The sequence below is a fragment of the Zosterops lateralis genome (assembly GCF_965231275.1).
Source record: "Zosterops lateralis genome assembly, chromosome: 8".
In the NCBI taxonomy this organism is placed as follows: Eukaryota; Metazoa; Chordata; class Aves; order Passeriformes; family Zosteropidae; genus Zosterops; species Zosterops lateralis.
Window position 1 is genome coordinate 5,503,880 of NC_139768.1, and position 22,499 is coordinate 5,526,378.

The 22,499-nt window shown below is 36.9% G+C and overlaps 1 protein-coding gene across 2 annotated transcripts in view; it reads left to right on the forward strand.

Annotated features, from left to right (window-relative positions):
• Nucleotides 1-22,499, forward strand: part of DLG5 (discs large MAGUK scaffold protein 5) — a gene marked incomplete at its 5' end in the record, with an annotated part of 95,636 nt that overhangs the window by 66,476 nt on the left and 6,661 nt on the right. The window contains 19 exons of one of the 2 annotated variants that reach the window (XM_083866866.1): nucleotides 245-372; nucleotides 1,069-1,244; nucleotides 1,767-1,870; nucleotides 2,607-2,699; nucleotides 3,567-4,586; nucleotides 7,549-7,687; nucleotides 9,478-9,625; nucleotides 10,121-10,242; nucleotides 11,297-11,386; nucleotides 12,616-12,784; nucleotides 16,469-16,631; nucleotides 17,536-17,669; nucleotides 18,241-18,405; nucleotides 18,777-18,960; nucleotides 19,857-20,005; nucleotides 20,300-20,470; nucleotides 20,798-20,994; nucleotides 21,692-21,835; nucleotides 22,023-22,150. In XM_083866866.1, coding sequence (XP_083722992.1) covers nucleotides 245-372; nucleotides 1,069-1,244; nucleotides 1,767-1,870; nucleotides 2,607-2,699; nucleotides 3,567-4,586; nucleotides 7,549-7,687; nucleotides 9,478-9,625; nucleotides 10,121-10,242; nucleotides 11,297-11,386; nucleotides 12,616-12,784; nucleotides 16,469-16,631; nucleotides 17,536-17,669; nucleotides 18,241-18,405; nucleotides 18,777-18,960; nucleotides 19,857-20,005; nucleotides 20,300-20,470; nucleotides 20,798-20,994; nucleotides 21,692-21,835; nucleotides 22,023-22,150 — 3,624 coding nt within the window. The remainder of the gene's footprint in view (nucleotides 1-244; nucleotides 373-1,068; nucleotides 1,245-1,766; nucleotides 1,871-2,606; nucleotides 2,700-3,566; nucleotides 4,587-7,548; nucleotides 7,688-9,477; nucleotides 9,626-10,120; nucleotides 10,243-11,296; nucleotides 11,387-12,615; nucleotides 12,785-16,468; nucleotides 16,632-17,535; nucleotides 17,670-18,240; nucleotides 18,406-18,776; nucleotides 18,961-19,856; nucleotides 20,006-20,299; nucleotides 20,471-20,797; nucleotides 20,995-21,691; nucleotides 21,836-22,022; nucleotides 22,151-22,499) is intronic. The other variant, XM_083866867.1, reaches the window with a different exon arrangement.

Here is a 22,499-nt window from a genome sequence, read left to right on the forward strand (position 1 = left end):
TCGACACAAAAATATTATTTAGTATTATTATATTTTGAAATATATATTGAAAGAAGGATCATTCTAATGCCAGAAGACTAATGGAAATGGGAGTTTATATATTTATGTACCCAAAAACACCCCAATTTACCTGACGCAGGAACCCCGTACATATAAGTACATAGTGCAGACATGCAGTAATACCTCTTGGTAACAGACGCTGTTTGCCAGTGCAGTGAAATCACTTGTTATTAATATTTTCTAGGATGATATGGACTTGAAAGCACTTGGTTTTGATGTGGCAGAAGGCGTGAACGAGCCGTACCTCCCTGGAGACTGCGGGATCTTCGTTACCAAAGTGGACAAAGGAAGTATCGCTGACGGTCGGCTAAGGTGGGCTTTGACTTTGGAAGATCCCTTCCTTTGGTTTTTTTGATCATAATAAATTAAATATGAGCATGTTGGAAATTGTCTTCATTAGTTTCATTTTTTGAAGTTTTTTTTTTCTTTATCATTTGACACGTGGATATTATTAATGGTGGTTGGGAACTCGCACTGAGAAGACTAATGCCTAAAAGCATTACAGAAATTAAAAACTGTTTGACTCGGCACGTAAAACTCTAAAGAATTTGAAGTGTTCTTTTGTTGCACTATGCCCTGTTCAGTCCATTATTATTTCCTCAAACCTAAATCTATTTATTTAAATTTTGAGAAAGATGTGAGGGTAAGTTAGTAAAGGAGGGCAAGAGAGGAGTAGAGTAGAGCAAGGGATCATTTGGAACCATCTGCTATTCTCAATGTTGATAGAAGCTTTTTAGTAACTCTTCTCATTACAAAGTGTTGCTTTTAAACCAAAAGTAGTCAGTAGTGATTTGAGGATGTACTTTTCCTAGTGAAGTGCAGACTAGAAGTCCTGGTTTTCATTTAGCTCCTATTTAATGCTTTTTCAGGAATGGATAACTCCAGATAATGAAGGATGAGTTTATTGAGATCAGCTCTGTTGCATGCCTTTTCATGGAACGTTTTTCATGTGCTGTGTCCAGCAAAGTGTGCTTATAACTGACCTGCCTAATTCTGTATATCTACCAGAGTGAATGATTGGCTGCTGAAGATAAATGATGTGGATCTTACCAATAAGGATAAAAAGCAAGTTATAAAAGCTGTTCTAAATGGAGGAGGTGTTATTAATATGGTGGTTCGAAGAAGGAAGTCTTTAGGTGGGCGAGTGATAACACCTCTTCACATCAATGTTTCTGGACATAAAGGTAATGACTATGAAGGATGGAAGTAAATGGCACATATTTGTTCAGCCAAATAAGGTTTGACATAAAGGTACATATTCTCTGAGCCTTTGCTTAAATCACATTCACATGTTAATGGCCTCCTAGAGATGAGTTTTCATTAATTTTTTTTAAGCAAATCAAGAATGCTGCTATTGATAATAGCTTCATCTTGTAATTACTGGTTTTCTTTTTGCCCTTGGGTGGGTTTAAGTCGATTTTTTTTTTAAATACTTGTCTCTAGTTAGCTGCTTGTTTGGAATGTTCATGGGATTGTAAACAAGTCTGTTAAACCCAGTTAGCCCATTTTTGTGTCATTATATTAATTTTTGGGATATTCAAAATCCTTGTTTTCCCTGTCTTGTTACTTCTTTGGAAGGGTTTTCAGAAATTGAAATTCAGCAGTTGGATTGATAGTCATATTTCTTTCTTGTGCAGGCAGATCAGACCTGCCATTTGAGCAATACATTTGAGTTGCAGAATCAAATTTTTTTTTGTGTATTTCAGATAGTGGGGTCAGTCTAGAAAATGGAGTATTTGTTGCTGCTGTTGTGCCTGGAAGCCCAGCTGCCAAAGAGGGTTCCCTTACTGTGGGAGATAGAATAATTGCTGTAAGTCTTAAAAACGTGTTTGACTTTTAAAACTTTAATTTATTTTGAAGTGTTATCATCAATGTTACTCTTTAAGATGCCAAACATCCCAATTAATTTTTTTACCTTTGCAATATTAGGTCCTTTTTTGTAAATTCACTGAGTATTTATTCTAAATTAATGTTTTTGTATGCCAAGTGATGAGTATCATGTGCAGCTTATTTCCTGAGTTCATATGAGAATTTTTGTCAGAAGCATTAGCTTATTCTTCACACTTGTGACTAGATTGTATATATATATATATATGTGTATAAAATTATATCTGTGATTCTTATATTGACTAGGAAAGGTCCAAAAAGGCATTCCTTCATTGGATGAGAGATTCCTTGTCTTGTAAATGATGTTGGTACCACAGCTGTCATCTGTTCTGGGGAGGGAGTTCGTCCCTGGGTGCCTTTGCAGCCTTACAGGACAGATGTGGTTTGTGCTGTGGAAGGGAGGTGGTTGCTGTTGGTACAACTGCACAGGGGCTGTGCTGAACTGGTGGGGTTACCCTGTGTCCCTGCAGGAGCAGCAGATTGGACTTGGGAGTTTTGCATTCTCCACTCTTGAAAATGCACCAACATCAGCCAGACTTCAATCACATACACATGTGTAGACTAGTGTTTTCCCTCTCTCAGACATACTCTACCTTAAATCCTCCCTACCTGTTACTTTTGATTTACAGATGTCTGTTGTGGTTTTTTTTTGTCTGCAGATCAATGGCATTGCACTAGATAATAAATCACTTACTGAATGTGAAGCTCTGCTACGCAACTGTAGGGATTCCCTTACTCTGTCACTCATGAAGGTGAGTTGCAGAAGCTAAATTTGAAGGATTCTCTTGAATTTATGCAGAATTATTCTAGCTGTTCAAGGAAGAGTATATGGAAAAAAATGAGTGCATCAAAATAGGAAAAAGACAACCATTTGGATGCATTTCTCTGGTGATACACTTCCTCAACAGTTATTTCCAAAGTAAGGCTCTTGTGCCATCTAGTAGGAAATGAGACTGACTTACTGTCTTCTTTCCCATTTGTTTGCTGTTCATGTGAAATGAGTGCTACTACAATTGCTTGCTGCTTCTTGAGTTTTGCTTCAGAGCTGCAGCACTTTTGAACATGAAAGATACACTGCCTGCTGACTAAAGCAAGTTAGCTTTTAGTCAGGAGGGAGTTGTGCAGAAAACTGAACTCTTGCAAGCATGAAGATTAAGTACAAGGCTTTGATTTTCAAGCTTATTTCTATAAAATATTTATTCTGTTTTGCATTTAGAATCCCATTATTCTGGCCCTGTCACATGGATTTTGAGGCGTAATTTTAGATCTAGAGATCTTGAGGTTTTAAGAAAGTAGAAAGATGAAATTTTTGAGGGGGAATGGGCAATGGAAGTTATCTTATTGGCATCACTTAGCAGAGGCAGAAGTAGAATGCAGGCCCCTTCACTTTCAGTTGAGTACTTTTACCACCATCTGGAGTTGCCCTTTTGGAATTGTTCTGAAAATGTTACAAAAATTTTTCTAGCTATATTTCATCTGATATGTTGTGCTTTGAATTGTAAGATATTATGAAGTGTATATTCAGGTATGGATAAATCAAGGAGGGTAGGATATGACTCATACTAAACAGAAATCAGCCACAATAATAAGGTTTAAAAAACATGTGTTTTTTGTTTTAGGTTTTTCCTCAGAGTTCGTCTTGGAGTGGTCAAAATATATTTGAAAATTTGAAGGATTCAGAAAAAATACCAAACTGTAGAGTTCATGCATCAGAGATACAAGCACAAAATAAAAGAAATCTGAAACTCAACAGCTCGACCCAGACGGACATTTTCAGTCCAGACATCATGGATGGCAAGAAGGACCAGAGTGACCAGGGCAGCACTTCATTTTGTGACCACAAACCTTTCCCTAGTAACACATTACGAGTAGACTCTCGTAGGAACACAGTGCACAGTTGCCACAGTAATTCAGAGCACAGTCTCAGCTCCTTCAGCCCAGAGACATATGGGGACCAAGGCTATGGAGCTGTTGACTTGGACAACAGGAGGCTGCCTTATGAACCTGCAGGAACTGACTGTATGATGGTTGAGACGGCGTTTGACAAAGGTCATGGAACTAAGCACAGTGGTGGTACCTGGCCAAAAGTCATGGTTAATATCTCAGCAACAGAAACAGAAAAGTTCACAGTGTATAAAAAGCCAAAACAAAGGAAATCTATCTTTGACCCTGACACTTTCAAAAGGCCACCAACTCCTCCCAAACTGGACTACCTTTCGCCTAATCAGGTGACAGGCCATTCACCTCAGCCATCAAAAGCTGAAGTGGCTTCAACTCCTCCAACTCCTCCTAAGAGAAGTGACTCCATCAAATTTAAACACAAACAGCAGGCAAGCTCTGCATCAGAGTCTACGGTAACAACAGGATCACCACCCACCAGCCCAGCCACTGCCCAAGCTCCAGTTTCCTTGGCACTTAAACAGGACTCTGCTACTCTCAAGGGGCGCAGCAGGAATGCTGGGCATTATTATAGAGAGGAGGGAATTGACTGCACTCACCTGTCTTCAAGGAAATCCTGTGAAGATGACATTGGATTTCAAAGGGTTGAAGAGCCAGAGATTAAAAGACCGCGGCCAAAATCGGCTCCTGCTCTGAGGCATAAAATGACCCCTGTGCCCATTCCTAATCCTACACTTCAGGTAGAAGTTTGGTATATTGAAGCACAAAACTAGAAACCTTGACTTGTATTAGCAGTGTGGTTTTGGGTGTTCAGTTATGTACCAGAGCAGGAGAAGCATAGTCCATCCTCAGAATTCTGGTCCTCTGAGCTCAGGCTCAGTTGGCACTTGGCAGCACCACAAAATACAAAACCAATGTGGAGAGTTCCAGTGTTTAACAGGCAGTGATGGCCACCAAACAGAAAGATAACATTCTGTTTACCTGCCATACCTGGTGTTTTAACACTGCTTGTTGGAACATCTGGGCTCTTGTGTGTTGTTGACAACCTGAAAAGACATAGATAAAAATACAAAGCGTCAGCTTTAGAAAAGTTGATAATAGGGTCTCTGAGGTTTCACAGAAGTCAGATTGGTTGTCCAGATCACTGTACAATTTAATGGAAGAAGATGTACTACCCATAGTGTTGGGTTTTTTTGTAAGTCTTTCTATGTGTCAACATAATTTTGTACATCTTATCTGAAATCCAAAGGGTGTTATACCCATTACACCATAAAGGTGAATGAACTGTTTATTAGAATATGATGCAAGTTCAAAATCAGCATATAATTTGTTAGAATAAACAACCCTGCTGAGAATAGGGTGGGTCATATCTTGACAGAGTAGATGGAAGGAAAAATTTTGGTGCTCTGGGAAGGACCTATTTAGATGAATGCATTATATAAAGTGACATAATCAATAATGTTATTTCAGGTCCACTGCCTCAAATTTGCTCAGCTGGCAGATAGAGATTTTTAAAATTTATTTTCCAACTGAAAACTGAAGTTTATAGAAGGATTGTTTTTTTTTAATGTAATTGCATCATAATGACTTAGATTTTCATATTCTTTTTCCTTACTTGTTTCTACCTGGATAGTCCCACCCTGTTCACAGAGTGTTCTTAGAAGCGTGGCAGAGCTGAATTGGAAGTAGTGCAGGGTTAGAGCCATATCCTGCAAAAATACTGGTGTAAGAGAACAACTGGCAGGTTTTTATGTGATTTTTTTTTTTTTTTGTCTGCTTCCATTCCTTATGCATTCCCAGACATTTTTAGGGAAAAATAGTTATGGAGAGCTTTAGGCCCCTGTGTGAGCACTGCTCAGCAAAAAATGAAAACATACCTGTATTATCAGTGCTGCTTCCAGCACAATTAAAAAAAACTATATTCCATACTAGCTACTATGATGGACATTAACTCTGTCCCAGCCAAAACCAGCACAACAAATGACAGAAAAGCATAAGAGTTTAATTTTGTAGCTGTAATCAGCCGATTTGGTCTGAAGGGCACTATGGCTAAGGGAAAGGTCACAAGAACTGCCCTGCAAGAAGTGAAGGAGAGCATATTCCAATGTCATATTTTAGCATTTATGTAACAACAAAACAAGGTAAAGATATTGAACACATTTGAATAGGGGGCATTTGCTTTATATATAATATCAAGTAGATCCATTAGCTCTGATAGTCCCACTCTTTGTTGTGCATTGTCATGAGCACATGCACCACCCTGGTTAGAACTGTAGTAATATTTGTATAATGAGAAATGAGTGAGTAAAGAGTTGCCAGCTGTGACAAGGTCACAAGTAGGTGGGGGCTTATGCCCAGGAGAATTGTTTGCTGGAACAGAGTGGGTGGTTTTGGCACTCACCGTTGAAGAGACCAAAGGATATATGGGGACATATTGCAGTTGCTTTGATGTGCTGCTCAAGCTGTGTTACAGGTGGCAAGTAGGTGTTGTCATAGAATTACAATTATTTTTTTTAAGGTTACTTTATGTATTGGATAATTTTTGTTTCTATGATTAAATTAAAACTAGGGTCTGTGATTCTTTTTTTATTTTTCTTCTCTTTCTCCTGTCCACTCAGAAAATAGGCAAAGCTTTGTAACTTTGTTCTTGTTCTTGGCCAGAGGGCCCAAGTGATACTGTGCCTCAAAATGTGGGCATCAGTCACTCTGAAAATTTTATTCTGGTGGAATTGCCCTTGTCTGTTGCAACTACATCAGGCTATTGTGACAGTAATGCCCAGTCTGCATGCATACACTCCTGAAGTAGTATTTGGAATAGCAAAATACAGGGTAGCTTAATTTGTAGCCATATTGGGTGTTGTCATTTTACTTAGATGTGTATATACACAGCTAATTTTGTGTACCTTGACAAGTTGGTAAATTTAGGTGTGCTTTAATTCCTGAGTAGTAGGTGGAACGATTACTAGTGCAGACATGAAAAAGATCAAGTACTGGTTCTAAGAAGGCACCTCTGCCTTTTTAGAGTCTTTGTGCTCTCAGTAACTCTTCATTTAATTAAAATGCTGTTATCATAAAACCTGTAAGTACATTTTCAATAATTATTTTTCAATTTGTACATGCATCAGTCACAAATGTGTGAACGCCATGTACTGAGCCCTGCACTTGCAGCTCTCCTGCGTCACTGTCAATGTCTGAGCTATTTTCACATGTTCTTAACTCATCAGTGTCTACTTGTTATATACAGAACAGAAGTTGTGAGGTTCTAAAACCTGAATTGCTTGTTGAAGAGAGGTTACTCCATGTCTCTGGAAATGCAGGCTTAGAGGAAAATGCTTTCTGGCCTTTTAGCCAGATTTTCTATAGCAAACACTTGAAACAATAGCAGCTGAAATACCCTGTGAAATCATTATTTTAAAGGAGAAATGTAGCTATGTGCTGGGTGTTTCATTGAGGTAAAAGGTATCAGTTAAATTGCAAATACTGGCCTAATAAGATTACAAAATAATAAAAATAGTAAGGAAGTAGGATGGAAGTAAAAAGGATAGAAGGACATAATTGAAAGATAAATGTCTAAGAAGCACTGTGGTGGCACAGTCTGGAACAGATCCTTGAAAATTTGATGTTGTTTATTGTTCCACAGTTTGGCTGTTTTACTCTTTTGAATCTCCAACTTTCTTGAAACAAATTTCTGTGTTCTTGTAGGTGCAGAAATATCCTCCAGCTAGTGAGGAGCATCTGTCTCCAGAGCTACAGGAATGGGCACCATATTCCCCCAAACGTTCTGCCAGGCACAGCGATGGCTTTGTGCCTGCTGCCTTGTACCCTGGCAGCATGTCAGCAGGTGAGTGACAGAACTCCAAACGCCTTTTTAGGAATGCCCAAGGCACTTGTTCAGTTGGATAATACTGGAGATTAGGTATGCAAGAAACACGACTCACAAAACCAGTTTCCATGGTCTGTGGTAGTCAGAATGTGGTGTTCTCAGCTTTTGGATTGTAAAGAAGTGAAGCCTGTTTAAGAATCACTAAGGAAGCTGAGCAACTTCTAGCTGAAGTTTCTGTGCAGAGAAGTTCTCAATACATTAGTGTAGAGCAAGGTGTAGCCTATCCTTTAGGAGGAAAAGTAAGATTTTCAGTATTTTTGCAAGTAAATGGAGGTATCCCAGGCTTTAGCTGCTTCATTTCTGAAATTCTTCCAAGGAAAAAATCTGATATTCAGGAAGTGAAACATATTAAGTTCTACCTGTTGGAAACATTTGGGGAATCTGATACTGAGTGCCCAAACTGGCTGTGATCTTAATCTAAGTGAAAGGTTAAATGTGAATGTCTTTGAGATACTAAGATACTGAAGAGGAGACTCAGAGGAAGCTCAATATGTATCAGTATAATCAGGTGGAACAGAAAATCACCATTTTGTCTCAGTTGGTCAAACAGTTTTTAGTATTGAAGTTCATGTTAGCAGGTTTTGAATTGGCACTGACTAAATGGAGTGCTTGAGGAGGTAATTAGGATATTGTATGATAGTTAATTTGAAACAGTCAAGAAGCATTTGGTAAATGTGTTGTCAGACAGATTGCTCAGTCTTTAGTGTCTAATTTTAGATTTCAGTTTTCAGCAGTTGTATATTAATCTTAAATTTTGAATCAAATTATATTGATTTTTATGACTTTATCCTCTCTCCTTGTAAAGCCCCAAATTCCTGTAAGTTCTAGAAGTTAAGGAAGATTTTATTCTTACTGGAGAACATGAAGGTGATAATCTGTGTATCTGGAACAATGGACAGCTTCAAGTGATAGGTGTCCCTATCAGTTGAAAAGACATGTTCAAGAGTAGCTCAGACCAAGAAGCTTTTGCTCTTCTTTGATTTCTTTTACTCTTCTCTCACTTTCTTTCTTAATGGCAGTAGAAAAAGTATTAAAAGTATTATTCCTAACTGTGTGGTTAACTTTTATCTTATCATGATACTTTTGCACAGTAACTAAGTCAAGTCAAACCTGCTTTAGACAATATTAGACAACATGAGCCTATGTCTTGAAATGAGAACAAGTTTTTGCTACTGTGTTCTGTGCTCATTTAAGAGGAAATTTTTAGATGGACTTTTGTTTAGTACTGAAGGATGAATATACTTTAAAAAGCAACTTGAGTAATAAGTTTGAGAAATAAGTATTAGAATTTAAGGTCACACTAGAAGTGGGACTCTTTGAGGCAACAAAAGAGAGGAACCAGAATAATTATAGCTGCAGTCAGTTCAAGGGCCAAATAAAGTCTTGCATGCTGGTTGGATGACTAAATGCAGAATTTTCATTCCTGGTTAGAAAATTTTTGTATTTGAGAACAGAAAATCTTTTATTTACTACTGCATATTAAAAGCATATGCTGTGAATGGCTTCATTTTTGGTAATATAATCCACTTTTTCAGTTACTCATTACAGAATTATAAACAAGATTTTAAACACACATGTATTATCAAAAAGTTGTCTTATGGTGCTTGATAATATATTTGTATGCTAATATTTTTATTTATCATGCATTTAAATATTAAAACACATAATTATAAAATATTAAGGTATATTTTAAATCTGGACTTTATATGCTAATAATGTTGATAAGAATTTGCTTTTATCATCTGAAGCAGGGACGGTACCAAGAAACTTAGCACCGTGTCCTGCAGTGACTGCTGTCATGAGAAATCCCATCTACACTGCCTGGAGCCATAGAGTTCACACCAGCAATTGCCCATCAGTTGCCAGCCAAATATGTCATCAGCATCTGCATCCCAGGTGTTTTAAAATTTATATCTTCCTAAAGTTTTGTTTTCATTAGGATAAAATTGCTTCTAGTAGTGTGGTAGAGTGCAGAGTGAAACGTGTTGCTGTTGTGTGTTATTTTGATCCAGGGGTCTCAAAACCCCATTATTGCATATAAATGATGAGCCAGTTTCTTTCATGTCTGTCAGTAACTGATGGATTAGGTTTTCCTCTGCCTCACTGACTGATACTGACAAAGAAATTAATTTTTAAATTGACTAATTGCTAATATTTTTTTCTTGTCATTGCCAAAGCAAACAAAGCTTTCTGCTTTTTCATAGTACTTCGAGGCTATTTTTCTTCTGCCTTCTAATAAAATGATGGGACAATGTGGAAGTGGAAATGAAAGAAGCATTCATTTTATTCAGCATATGGGCTTAACCATATTTTTTGTTGACTGGTTTCTGTTTGCTGAGGTTCTTTGCCCATTTCTAACTGTTGCCCTCTTCTGCTTTTCTTTTGATGTAGTTCCCAGCATCAAGGTCGCCTGAGTTTGGACCTAAGTCATAAACACTCCAATGACTACTCTGAAAATTCACGTACAAGAGCATCTCATGGCTCAAATTCATTGCCATCTAGTGCCAGACTTGGTAACCAGATTTTCTGATTTATTTCCTGTGAAATTCCTGTATATTGGAGAAAATTATGAATGGAAAACTTTAAGTACCCGTGTTACAGGATTGTCATGGTTGGCAAAGCCTAAAGGCTTCTGGTGTTCCTTTGCTTCATTTCTTGTGGGTTTATGACTAAAGGTGTTCCCTGGAAGTTGCTGTGTTTAATTTGTTCTTTACAGTCTCTTTGAAATGGTCTCTGTGTGTGAGGGATTCTCCTTTCCATGCCTGTTACTCTTTAAAAGTGTCCTTAGAGAGATGGGACACAGGGCCAAAGTTTGAGGTTCAATGAGCTGGTGAGAAGAAAGAAAATGAGCGAGCCCCCTGAACAAAAAGTCAAGGATGACTAATGGCCAAATGTAAATTGTATTCTTGGAAAATAAATTATATCTATGTTTAGTTGATTTACATGTAAGAATTTTTTATGCCAAACCTAATGATACCAAAGCAAATGAATGGTTTGTAACAGTGACATTTTAACATTTTAGATTTATTTAAATTTTAAATTATGTAATAACCTGGGGTTTTTTTTATACATAGTTATGTTCCTGTATTCCAACAAAGATTGAGTAGAGCATGGTAGTCTTAAAAGCACAGCAAAAAGGGGCAGAACAATTTGCAACCAGTATCAGTGATGATTGATGTATTCATCCAAGCAGAATGTGATCAGAATATTTTAAATGCCCTTTGCAAAGTCCCATGGATTCTTAGTGAACAGATATATTAGATTCTTGCTTGGACTTGGAGTAAAGTTTAACTTTGTAGGAAAATACTAAAAATATTTTTTCTGACATGCATGAACAGTGCATATATACTGTGTAGCTGTATTTTATTCTGTTTATAGGGACTATGCAATCAAGATAATTTGCTATAATTATGATATTCACAATTATGAGGGTAAGCGTGAAAGCTTTGGCCTTGATCATTTAGAGGCCACTTTAGTGTTCATTGAACAAGTACAATCTTAACATACTTTTTTAATTGTAGTTGCTTTTACTTCTGTCTTTTTAATTTTTCCTTGTTTTAAAAATAGGTTCTTCGAGTAACTTGCAATACAGAACAGAACGAATTAAGATCCCTTTAACACCAAGATATCCAAGGTCCATGATGGGCTCTGACAGAGGTGAATTATTTAATAAGTAATTTTAGCCATGCTGTTTTCAGTATAACCAAAACAAAGCCCTTGCAGTTGTTAAATCGGGTTGTGCCACAGTCTAAGTAGGACAATTTTGTTAAGGTTACAAAATCTGCATTTTGCCAGAGAAATGTTAAAAAAGAAAAGAAGCTTTCTAGTGAAAGTTGTTTTTTCTGATAGCTTCCTTGAGTACTGGCACATTGAGTAAAAGTGCAGACAAAGGTAAGAATAAGCATTGCTATATGTTTTATAGTTGTTTCTTCTAGAATGATGCCTTGAAAATTTTAACAGTGAGCTCACTTGCATTTTTTTCATACTTTAATGTATATTATTTGCTTACTGTTGTATCACTGATTGTAAATTTTACTTTGAAATGCAGTGAAAACATTTCAGTACTTCAGTCAAAATTGCTTAGTGGAAGATATTTAAAGACAAGCAGTAGTTGGAGTGCTGTAGAATCAGGAGTTTGCTGACAGCAATCAGCAGCTCTTCACTGCCATCATCACTCAAATGTTCTGCAGCCTTAGTGCATTGTGTGCAGTCCTTTTCCTAACTGGCCAAATACAATTCTGAAAAATAGCTTTCGTTTGTGATTAATAACTTGAGGTTTATTTTCTCTAGCTTTTCAAAGGGAGCAAACTGTGTCAGGGCACTTGTTCTGTAGATCACTTAGGAAGGCTACAACCAGGGTAAAGATGCAAACTAAGTCATGTCAAGCTTGTTTGAAATTTCAGAGCATTCCTGCCTCTGTGTAGGATTCATGCTTGGCTTCTGTCATCTTTTTCAGGTGTTGCATAATATACCTCCTATGTAAAAAGGGAAAGGCTACACATAAATATTTTATTTGAAAACAAACCAACATAGTAGATTTTTATTTTGCTTCTTTCCTGGCTTTTATTTTTCTTTAATGTGCTTTTCAGACATGCTCATGGTGTACCTTGTCTATAACCTTGTCTCCTATTGAAAATGGCAGTAGTTGTTTGCACACTTAGGGAGGATGAATTTAACACAGAGTGTTAAGGACAGTAAGTTTGCACTGTCTGAAATGAGTTACCTTAGGTCTTCCTATGCCCTTTACATGACTAATAGACAGTGAACAGTCAGTCCTCTTTCTTGTCTCAGATGTGTGTGGTGTCTTTCATTGTGTCTGGGAAGATCTGACAACTATGACAGATGCAGGATACTAAAACTCAACTTTTGACTTTGATTTTTCCTAGGCTCCTTGTCTCACTCAGAATGTAGCAGCCCCAGCTTGATAACTCCTCCCCAGTCACCTCTTAACTTGGAAACATCTTCCTTCACCAGCAGCCAGTCTCAGAACTCCCTCTCTACATTGCCCAGGATTTCCATTAGCCCCGTGTCTGTCGGAGAACGTAGAAAAGATAGGTAAGGTCCCCACCTTTTTTGTTTTTAATGTAAATGTGTCTGAGGAAACTTGGTGCCTTTGTTTATTAGGCTGAAGGGACGTGGGCATTTAATTTGAATGAAAAATATGTAGCTGCAGGCACATCTCAGGTCCTGTTATTGAATGATTTTTCTTTAGAATGTATATAAGAGATCTTTTTGTAGATTTTAAGAATAAGTGATTTCATAAAGGTTTTTTTTCTTCCCTGTTAGACTGATGGTCACAACCAAGTAAGTGCAGTCTAAATTGGAATATATTCTTTCAGCTCAACTACCTCACATGCTTATTTATGATAGCCTTGTTCTGTACTCTGGAAATCTAAACAAAAATAAGACCTAGTAACATCTGACAGCTAAATATCAGGTGCCTTAGCATTGCAGAATATGTGCTCTAACCACTGTGCCTTGATTCCATATAACCAGATAACATGAAAAATTGAGCACATAACTGTGGGAAAACAGTACAGAACACATATAGATGTAATTTTACTGCTCTGACTGATCCCTTTGGCTGTACCTGGACCACTGCTAGTAATAGCATTCAGTATATGTGTAGCTGCTTGGAGAATTTGAATCTAACATGATAGCTTTATTAAAAACATGTGCTTTATGTTTAATGACTTTATATCTCACAATGAATATTTCAAAGATACATTGCTTATAGTATCAGTCTTGGACATCAGTTTTCATTTTATCATGATCTGGCTAGACTGAATATATGAAAAGGTTTACACAAATTCAAAGCATAGAACAGTAAGACGCAAATTTGAATCACACTTTTATTTCCAATAAGGCAGCTAAATGCCATTCTGGCAGTGTAAAGGAGCTCTGATGTGTTGAAATAGATTACATTTATGTCGACTTCAAGACCCCTGTGTGTGCTTAATCTATGTAAAATCTATGAGGATATTCTGTATTCTAACTTTTCTAGTAGTAATAAAAAGCTGTTTATAAAATGTTACATGAAACTTTTGTCTTGTTTGAAGAAATTGCGACTTAAGTTATTTAAGCAATGATAGAATGTCTTGTATACAAAGAAGTGTTTCTTTGAGAGGAAATGTAAAGAGGTTTTTGTGAATTTACATTCTTTCTTATTTCAGTGTGGCACTTGTACTACATGTATACAACTTGTGTTCTCACATAAATGTTCCTCTGATTGTCACTTGCAAATTCCAAGTCTGAGTGTCTTTTCTCCTTCACATGAGTAATGATGTGAGTGCTCAGCTGAACAAGCTGGGGTTTTGGCAGTCTATATCTTTGTGTCTTTGAGCACAAGATACATGTTCTGATCTTTAGGAAATAACAACTGTTGTTAATGTTGATCATATTACTCAAGTACATCCTGGTTCCAGCCCCATCTTGCTATGCTTATGTATAAACCATAGTCTGAACTGACTTTCTAAAAGAGTAGAATTCTTGGGTTTGGTGGTGAGTTTTTAAAACAAAACAAACTATTGAACAGTTCTAGATTAGGGAAGTAGCTACTTAAATCTACCCTAAGAAATGTTTAAATTTTGGGGGGGGTTGTAAACTTTCTGTTTCCCCAAAAATATAAATAATTCACTTGGCCTTTACCCAGATAAAATTAATAATTATATAGATGAAAAAAATTCAATGTTTCTGCTTGTTTTGTTGATCTTAATTTAAATGAAAATTAAAAGATTTCTTCCATTTACACTTTTTCTCTACTCCATGTCTAGTGATTATTGCAGGCAGTCTGAATATAATAGAAAAGTGCTTCACTTGATTTTGATAAAACTGCTTATCAAGTAAAACACCTTTTTAATGTTATCATTCTTTTTTACTTTATTATTGATTTGCTATACAGGCATAAGGTTATGTGTCATTCTGTATTTACTAGAATTCTCAGATAGGATCCTGTGTGTTTTGTGTAGGTTTGATTCTTTTTTTTACTCCAATCCAAGCCAAATTAAAAATGGGTGTGGTAGATGAAAAAGCAGAAAGGTAGAATAAACAAAGCTCTGAAAGGTGCAGTTTTAATTTTTAATGTGGAAATAACCTTGCTGAATTTTGTGACATGAAGAAACTTCATATAATATTGCTTACACACTCATAAGTGAGTGATAAAACAATCCATTTTCTGCAGGTTATCAGAATTTAGTTAATTTAGGTTATATGCAAAAAATGTGAGCATCAGTAATAAGTCTACTACATTGGTAAGCAGTTGCTGAGGGCATTACCTCCAACAGGGATGTAAGATGGCTGAGTTCCAGGCTTCATTCATGTCAGCAGCCAACAGTTTTTATCTCATATGCATTAATAAGGTGGCAAACTAATATGCCTCTGCTGCAGAAGGCTACCAAAAGGATCCCTTCAAAGACTGCAAATATGCATAGTTATGAAACAACATCCCCTTCCCTTTGTTCCCAGCCCCAAATCCTACTTTCCCCAAAAATACCTTTTCTCAGCCTCGCTCACTTCAATGGTAGTGAGTGAAGTCAACCACTCTGGTCTCTGAACAGCACAATAAAATAGTTTCATTGGCACAGTTTAGAGAACATCTATCTGGCATAATGAAATGTTAGGAAAGAAAACTTTCAAATTAATGCATGTCAAGTGCAGTATAGTGGTATTAAAATAAAAAATACACCACACCTGGTGCCCAAGCTGTTTCATTCACAGTGAGCTCAACTGTCAACGCCTGGTGATGCCTCTTGCTGAGTAGACGTTCTTAAGTTTATAATAGTGAAAACCAGGACTTTTTAGAAGGCTACTGTTTGTTTATACACATCATGAATGGACCAACCCCATGTGTACAGGTGGATACATCCCAAATACGGTGGGAGGAAAGGGGACTCTGTATCAAGATTTTCTTTTTCTTGTTATACTTACTAGTGTCTTACTGCTGTTTGTCCTGTTCTAAGTGTTCTTGTCTTCTCAAATCTTCTACATCTTTCAGATATCTGTTCCGTAATAGGTCTTTTCTGAGAATCCCTGTTGCTCCTAGGCCTAGGTTCTCATCACTAAGGAGTTTGAGGTTGGCCTGATCTAAGGTTGTCCTTCTCGAGCAGTATTGCGCACTTTGTGCTTTTTTTACGTTTGGATAATTGCCCTGAGGAGAATTTGCATGGTAATTGTAATGCTACCATGCAAACTGCTGTCTTAATGGCTTGAGTTTGCAACTGCTTAATTTTCATTACTAATTTGTGTTTCCCAGCATACAAATATGAAATATTATATTTGTGCTTTGTTGTCCTTTGGTTTACCACCTTAGTATTCATTATGTTTATTTTTCACTGGCCATGAAGACTCCCAGCATTTGTTTTTGTAACATACCCTTCTGGAATATGGTTTGACAATGACATATTATATACAGTGGTTCAATTACTTTCATATAATATGCACCTAGAAGCTTCTTTCCTATCAACTTCATGACCATTCTATTTATAACTCATATTTATCATCATTTTTGGAGCAGTCATGTATCTGGTGTACATTTACTTCTGCCCCTGTATATTGCATGGTGTTAAAGGAATGCATTTAAGAGCGTTGACAATTAGTGGGGTTTTTAAAGTAATTTTAAGTAAGTTCAAAGCTGTTTTATTATTACAGTTCAGATAGGCATAAATATTGCATGGAACTTTGATATTGTGGTGGTCCAAGTGCAATTTTTTTCCAACTCATTTTTAACTATCTCCTTAAAAGGCCCTACATGGAAGAGCCACGCCATGTTAAAGTGCAGAAGGGTTCTGAGCCACTCGGGATTTCCATCGTGAGCGGAGAAAATGGTGGAATATTTGTTTCTAAAGTAACAGGTGGGAGCATTGCCCATCAAGCTGGCCTTGAATATGGTGATCAGTTACTGGAGGTAATTGTTTGCTTACTATTGCTAAGGTTTAATAAATCAATTTCTATGACTGCAGCCATAACTGCCTTGCCCAAAAAGACTATGTTGTGAAACCTCATGCACTGTGAGATGTAGCAAAGAGTACTCTCTATTGTAATATTCCATAATTGTGATTGTTGAGACATTTTCAGGCTTTATAATAAAAATAATGTCTTTTGATGGTATATCTGCATCTTGCCTTATATAGATATAATTGAATTTTTAGCTAGTTAGTTTCAGTACTTAAAACAAAATAGTCCCAATCCCATAGTCTGCCTGGTAAGGGGAGTACATTTTCAAGCAGCTGGCTTTTACCAAGTTTCCTGCTGTTGTTGCTGTGCCATATTCTAAGCTAAGATACTTGGTTAAAAAATTACTCATGTAGGCTCAATGATGTTTCTGCCTCCTGTGCTAGATAAACACATGGACTAGCATTTTGTAAAGTGCAGAGCTGCTTTGTAAATGTAACATCATGTTAAAGCACCTTCTGTTGTACATTGTGTTTCTGATACTAAAATAGACCTGAATAGATCTGAATTTATCTTCACATTCTGAATTTACTCATATTGGTGATCTGAACCAACTTGTATTTAATCAGTGATATCAAATCATAGCACATCTCAGAATACATATGTCTTTTAACAGTGAAAATGTTGTTGAACTCCTTGTCAGGTTACAAAATACTTGAAAATTGTTGTGATTCCTTCCAAGGTGTAAACCTGAGTTTACTAATCCCTAATCACTGTACAGCAACATTTTCATTCTCCTATTTTCTGCGGTGGGAATAAGTGAGCATTTAGACATTACTAATTAGGACACTGAAAGAATGAGCATGCTAGTTTCCATTTAAAAACTTGATATTTTGGTTTGTGCAATTTTTCCATAGTTTAATGGAATAAATTTGAGAAATGCCACAGAGCAGCAGGCTCGACTAATCATTGGGCAGCAGTGTGACACCATCACTATCCTGGCTCAGTACAACCCACACATGTATCAGCTTGGCAATCACTCACGGTCAAGGTAAGGCTGGCTAGACTTGGAAAAGGACAGCTCTCCTGTCCACACAGATGTTTAGCTAGTAGCTGACTTCTGTACATTTGATATGTTTGCAAACATGAGCACATGTGTGCTGATGAGTATGGTTGCTTTGAAAAGTAATGTGTGAATATGTGTTTGTCAAAAGGAAAACGCTTGATGCATCTGTATGTATTTTCTCTTCTATTTGGTCATAATCCCTAAAGATACTAAACTAAAATTGAAGATGACTTCTTCCTAGGATTATGACATTTTAATACTTAAAATATCTTCTACTTTTTTTCCCCAAAATCAGAATTTCCAATATTAATTAGAGAAGGCATATGACCTGGTAAAATTACCCGTCCCCTTTTAATGCCTGATCACACTTCAAAACAAAGCTTTGTCTTTCTAATAGACTTATGGTGAACATATGTTTTTTGGCACACCCATTTGCGCTATAGGGTTTGGGTTTTATCTCCCTTACTCTAAAATTGACTTACAGCCAAATTAAAAATTTTGAGTGTAAAATATTTGGCATTAACTCACCAGTCTTCTGTTTTTTTCCCTGTCACAGCTCTCGCTTAGAACCTGTGAGTAATCATTCCACCCCTCAGGGCAGCGGGGCTGCAACGCCTGACAATCATTCTGTAATCGACACTGTGAGTGAGCAGGATGAGGGAACAATGACACCCCCATCCAAACAAACCACTCCAACCACAAGTCCCCGGAATTCCTTAAGGTAGAGAGTGAAATTTTTGTCTTAAAGGAGGGTAAATGGTCAGGGTGGATATGAAGGATATTAAAAAAGGAAGTGTATTTCTGTGAATGCTGTGTCCAGTTAAAACAAGTCAACAGATGATTTAAGTGGATCCCAGGATATAAATGTACATATTTTCAGACTGTTTCTGAAACGAGGTCTGCAAGGAGTGAAGATAGTTTTATGCATGATTGGTTTAGTTGGAAAGGTGATGTTTGTCATTTAAGACTCTGACTGTAAGCGACTTGTTCTGAATAATATTTATATAAATGTATATTCTTCAGATGGCAACTTGATTTTATTTATGTCAAGTTTTTCAATTCCAGTATGTGTGTTATTTTTTCTGTCAAAAGGGGCCCTGTGGACACAAACAAAAGGACCCCTGAACCTAGAATTGTTGTTGTTAAAAAATCCCAAGTCGATCTTGGAATCCAGATATGTGGTGGAAACCTGTATGGAATATTTGTCTCAGATGTAGATGATGACAGCCCAGCAAAAGGACCTGATGGACTAGTGTTGGGTGACATGATACTTGAGGTAAGCACTTCAGAAATGTCTGCAGTGTACTGACTAATGGCTGGGTGGCATAAAGAGGGACATGTCAGGTGCTGTGGAATGTTCTGTGAGTTTTGAGCTCCTGCCACAAAACCCAGGTAAGAATGGTCAGAAAGCAAACTTGTGTTTTGAGGAGCTGATGACATGAACCTGGAGAACTATCACTGTTGATAGCACAAGATGCCCCAAAGTTTGAAGGACTTATATGTCTACCTGTAATTACAAACTCCTCCTCCCTTCATCTAAATGGGAAGCTTTGAATGCAATTGCTTTATGTAGGAGAAAGGCAAGGATATCAAAGATATTGTAAAACAGATAACAATATTGATCTTACCACTATGAAATTCTGAAGAGTATAGGGAAAACCATATATTGTGTCTTTTACTCTGCTTTCTTTATCTGAAATGAGAACATTTATCCACTTGTCAACACTGTTAAGATGATAAACACATGTCTTTATGAGCTTTTTAGATACAAGTGAGCACTGGGAGTCTCACATTGAACTTCTAGTATCCAGATTTTGCTTTATAATCATGTTTGACTTCCTTAAGACCACTTGCTATCCCTAAAAATATTATTATTTTTCAGTGTGAATTTTATGATTCTCAACTTACACTTGGAAAACTTTTTCAAGAAGTGCTCTCTCACAGTACCTGTCTGCTGTTTGCACTTGAGTTTTTTGTTTTCCACTGCAATGTCTCAGTCTCCTGCTAGACATCTTAAGGTGCAAACTGTACTAGAGTTAAGTGACAAGACTTATATATAGAACCTGCAAGTGAGAAAAACAAACTCATTTTGCATGTTTTACAAGCTCACCTAGTTCTATTGCTTGTTAAAATACAAATTCACATCTAAAGGTTTATTTCTGTGTTTTGCAGTATGGGTCCATTGACATGCGAAATAAAACAGCTGAGGAAGCTTATCTTGAAATGTTGAAGCCTGGAGAAAACATCAAAATAAAGACTCAATACAGAATAGAAGAGTTTAATAAGATAAAAGAGCTTCCTGGAGATGGATTCTTCATCAGGTATTTGAGCATGACTGGTAATGAGAGCATAAGGCTGTTAGGATAGTACACTGAACATCATATGAGAGAGAGAAGATAAATTTTGCCATAATTTTTTAAATTTGAAATTCACTAATTTTTCCAGGTATTCTCTGACAGCAAGTACACAGTCTAGTATAACAAGTCTTCATTTTTCACTCATGTATTCTTGAGAAGTAGAGAATGGCACAAATCTGCTAACTTTTTTCAGAAAAGATGTGTTCTTCCCTTGAGTTGATGGAGAGCAGTTGCAGAGCCTGTTTGTCTTCTTTCCAGAGCACTTTACGACCGTGTGGCAGAGATGGAACAGGATTTAAGCTTTAAGAAGGATGACATTTTATATGTGGATGACACTCTACCACAGGGAAATTTTGGTTGTTGGATGGCTTGGCAGCTAGATGAGAATGCTCAGAAGCTGGAAAGAGGACAGATCCCCAGTAAATACATGTAAGTGACCTCAGTGAAAGTGTTCATCTTTAAAAAGTATTTATCTTTAAAAGTCTGACTAGTGAGATGTGGTATGAAGGACTTGCTTCCTTCTGTTCTTTCTGGGAGATAGTATTTCTTAGATATGTCATTTTAGGGATGGCATATTTTAATATACTTTGAGTTAAATATCTTGCTCTATCAAGTTGGTTTTAATGCTGCTGTATAATAAACTAGAAATGACAGTGTCCTGGGGTGCATCAGGCACAGCATCACCAGCTGTGATACTGTCAAAAAATTCTAAAAATATAAGATTAAATACCATCCATTTTGTCTGTTTTATTCTAGGATGGATCAGGAATTCTACAGGAGACACAGCATGTCTGAGGCTAAAGATGAAAACAGTTCATCTAAGACATTGTCAGCAGCAGCGAGGAGGTCATTCTTCAGGAGAAAGCATAAACATAAGCGAAGTGGTTCCAAAGATGGAAAAGATTTATTGGCTCTAGATACGATCAGTACAGACTCAATTCCTTTCTTGGATGGCAAGTACCTTTGTTATACTTGGGAGGGCTTTGCCTTTACTTCTCTTTCATTTTTAATCTGGTGCAGCACAGCACACCAAATAATTTTACTTTCTAATAGCTCTGAATACAAATGGTGATCATAACCTCTAATGACAATTTTTTTTGTATTAAATTACAACCAGTGTGTTTCAAAATAATATTTTCATAATTTCTTCCTAGACCTATTAGCATTACTATTTCATTTGGAGAAGATGATTCTTTTGGATGGATGGTTTTGATTCTTCCTTTCAACTATTTAATTTCTATTCAGGTTGCTTAGTCTGGACAGAAATCTTGTGCACCACTCAAAATCTTCACTTCTTTAGAAAAATCATGTTGGTTACCATGTAGGTTACAATGTTGTCTTCCTTGTAAGAGCTCAACAAATCAAGCCAAAGATACCAAATACTGTGTATTGTTTACACTTTTAGGGATGACTGGGGAAGGTGAGGAGTTCTTTTTTGTTCATTCAACAATAGGTTCAGTTAGAAAAATGTCTGGTTTCAGCTGTCAAGTGGAAAAATTGCAATAATGACTGACCATATTTTGTATTTGTCAAGGGCTCTTTGCCCTTGCAGAGGAAGTCTTCTCATATTTCCTCTAAGGATGCTTCTGCTTATTTGAAGAATGCCAGGACATGCATGCTTTTACAAATAAATTTCTTCTGTGTGTGTAGATTCTGCAAGTTTGGCTTATCAGCGTGTCCAGAAAGTGGATTGTACCACCCCTAGGCCTGTCCTTATTCTAGGACCTTTACTTGATGCTGTGAAAGACATGCTGGTCAAAGAATCCCCTGGAAAATTTTGCAGATGTCCTCTTGGTAAGTGTGCAAATCCAGCTAATTTATTCATGCTTAGAATACATGATAGTAACATCTGTACAAATTAACAAAATGACAACACAAAGATGGATAACACCCCAAGAATCTGAATTTGCAGACATTGTTTTCTTAGCCTTGTTCTGTGCTTAAGGAATAGTAATGAAAGGGGATCTCTTGTATGCAACAGAGGTTATGAAAGCTTCCCAGCAAGCCATTGAACGAGGTGTGAAGGACTGTCTGTTTATCGATTACAAACGGAGGAGTGGACATTTTGATGTGACAACTGTAGCTTCAATAAAAGAGATTACAGAAAAGGTGAGTCAGTTTTCGTGCTGTAGTTCTTTGTACAATTTACATACTTATGTTGGGGAGTGGGAGTTATGTTAGCAGTGTCATCCTTTAAGACATTCAGAGAACTGTGTTCCCCAGGCTGCTAAATAAAATAAAACTTACCTTACTTTTGCGTGTGACTATTTAAAATGAGCTCACCTTTATAGAAAATAGAAATGTTTGTATTCTTCTACAGTATCACTAGATAAAGTTAAAATAATTTTCTTAAATTCCATCCTCTACCCCCTCCAAAAAAGGATTTAATTTTTTTACCTATTCCACTTAATGCAGTCATATAGAATATAAACATTGTCATAATCCTGGAGACAGATAG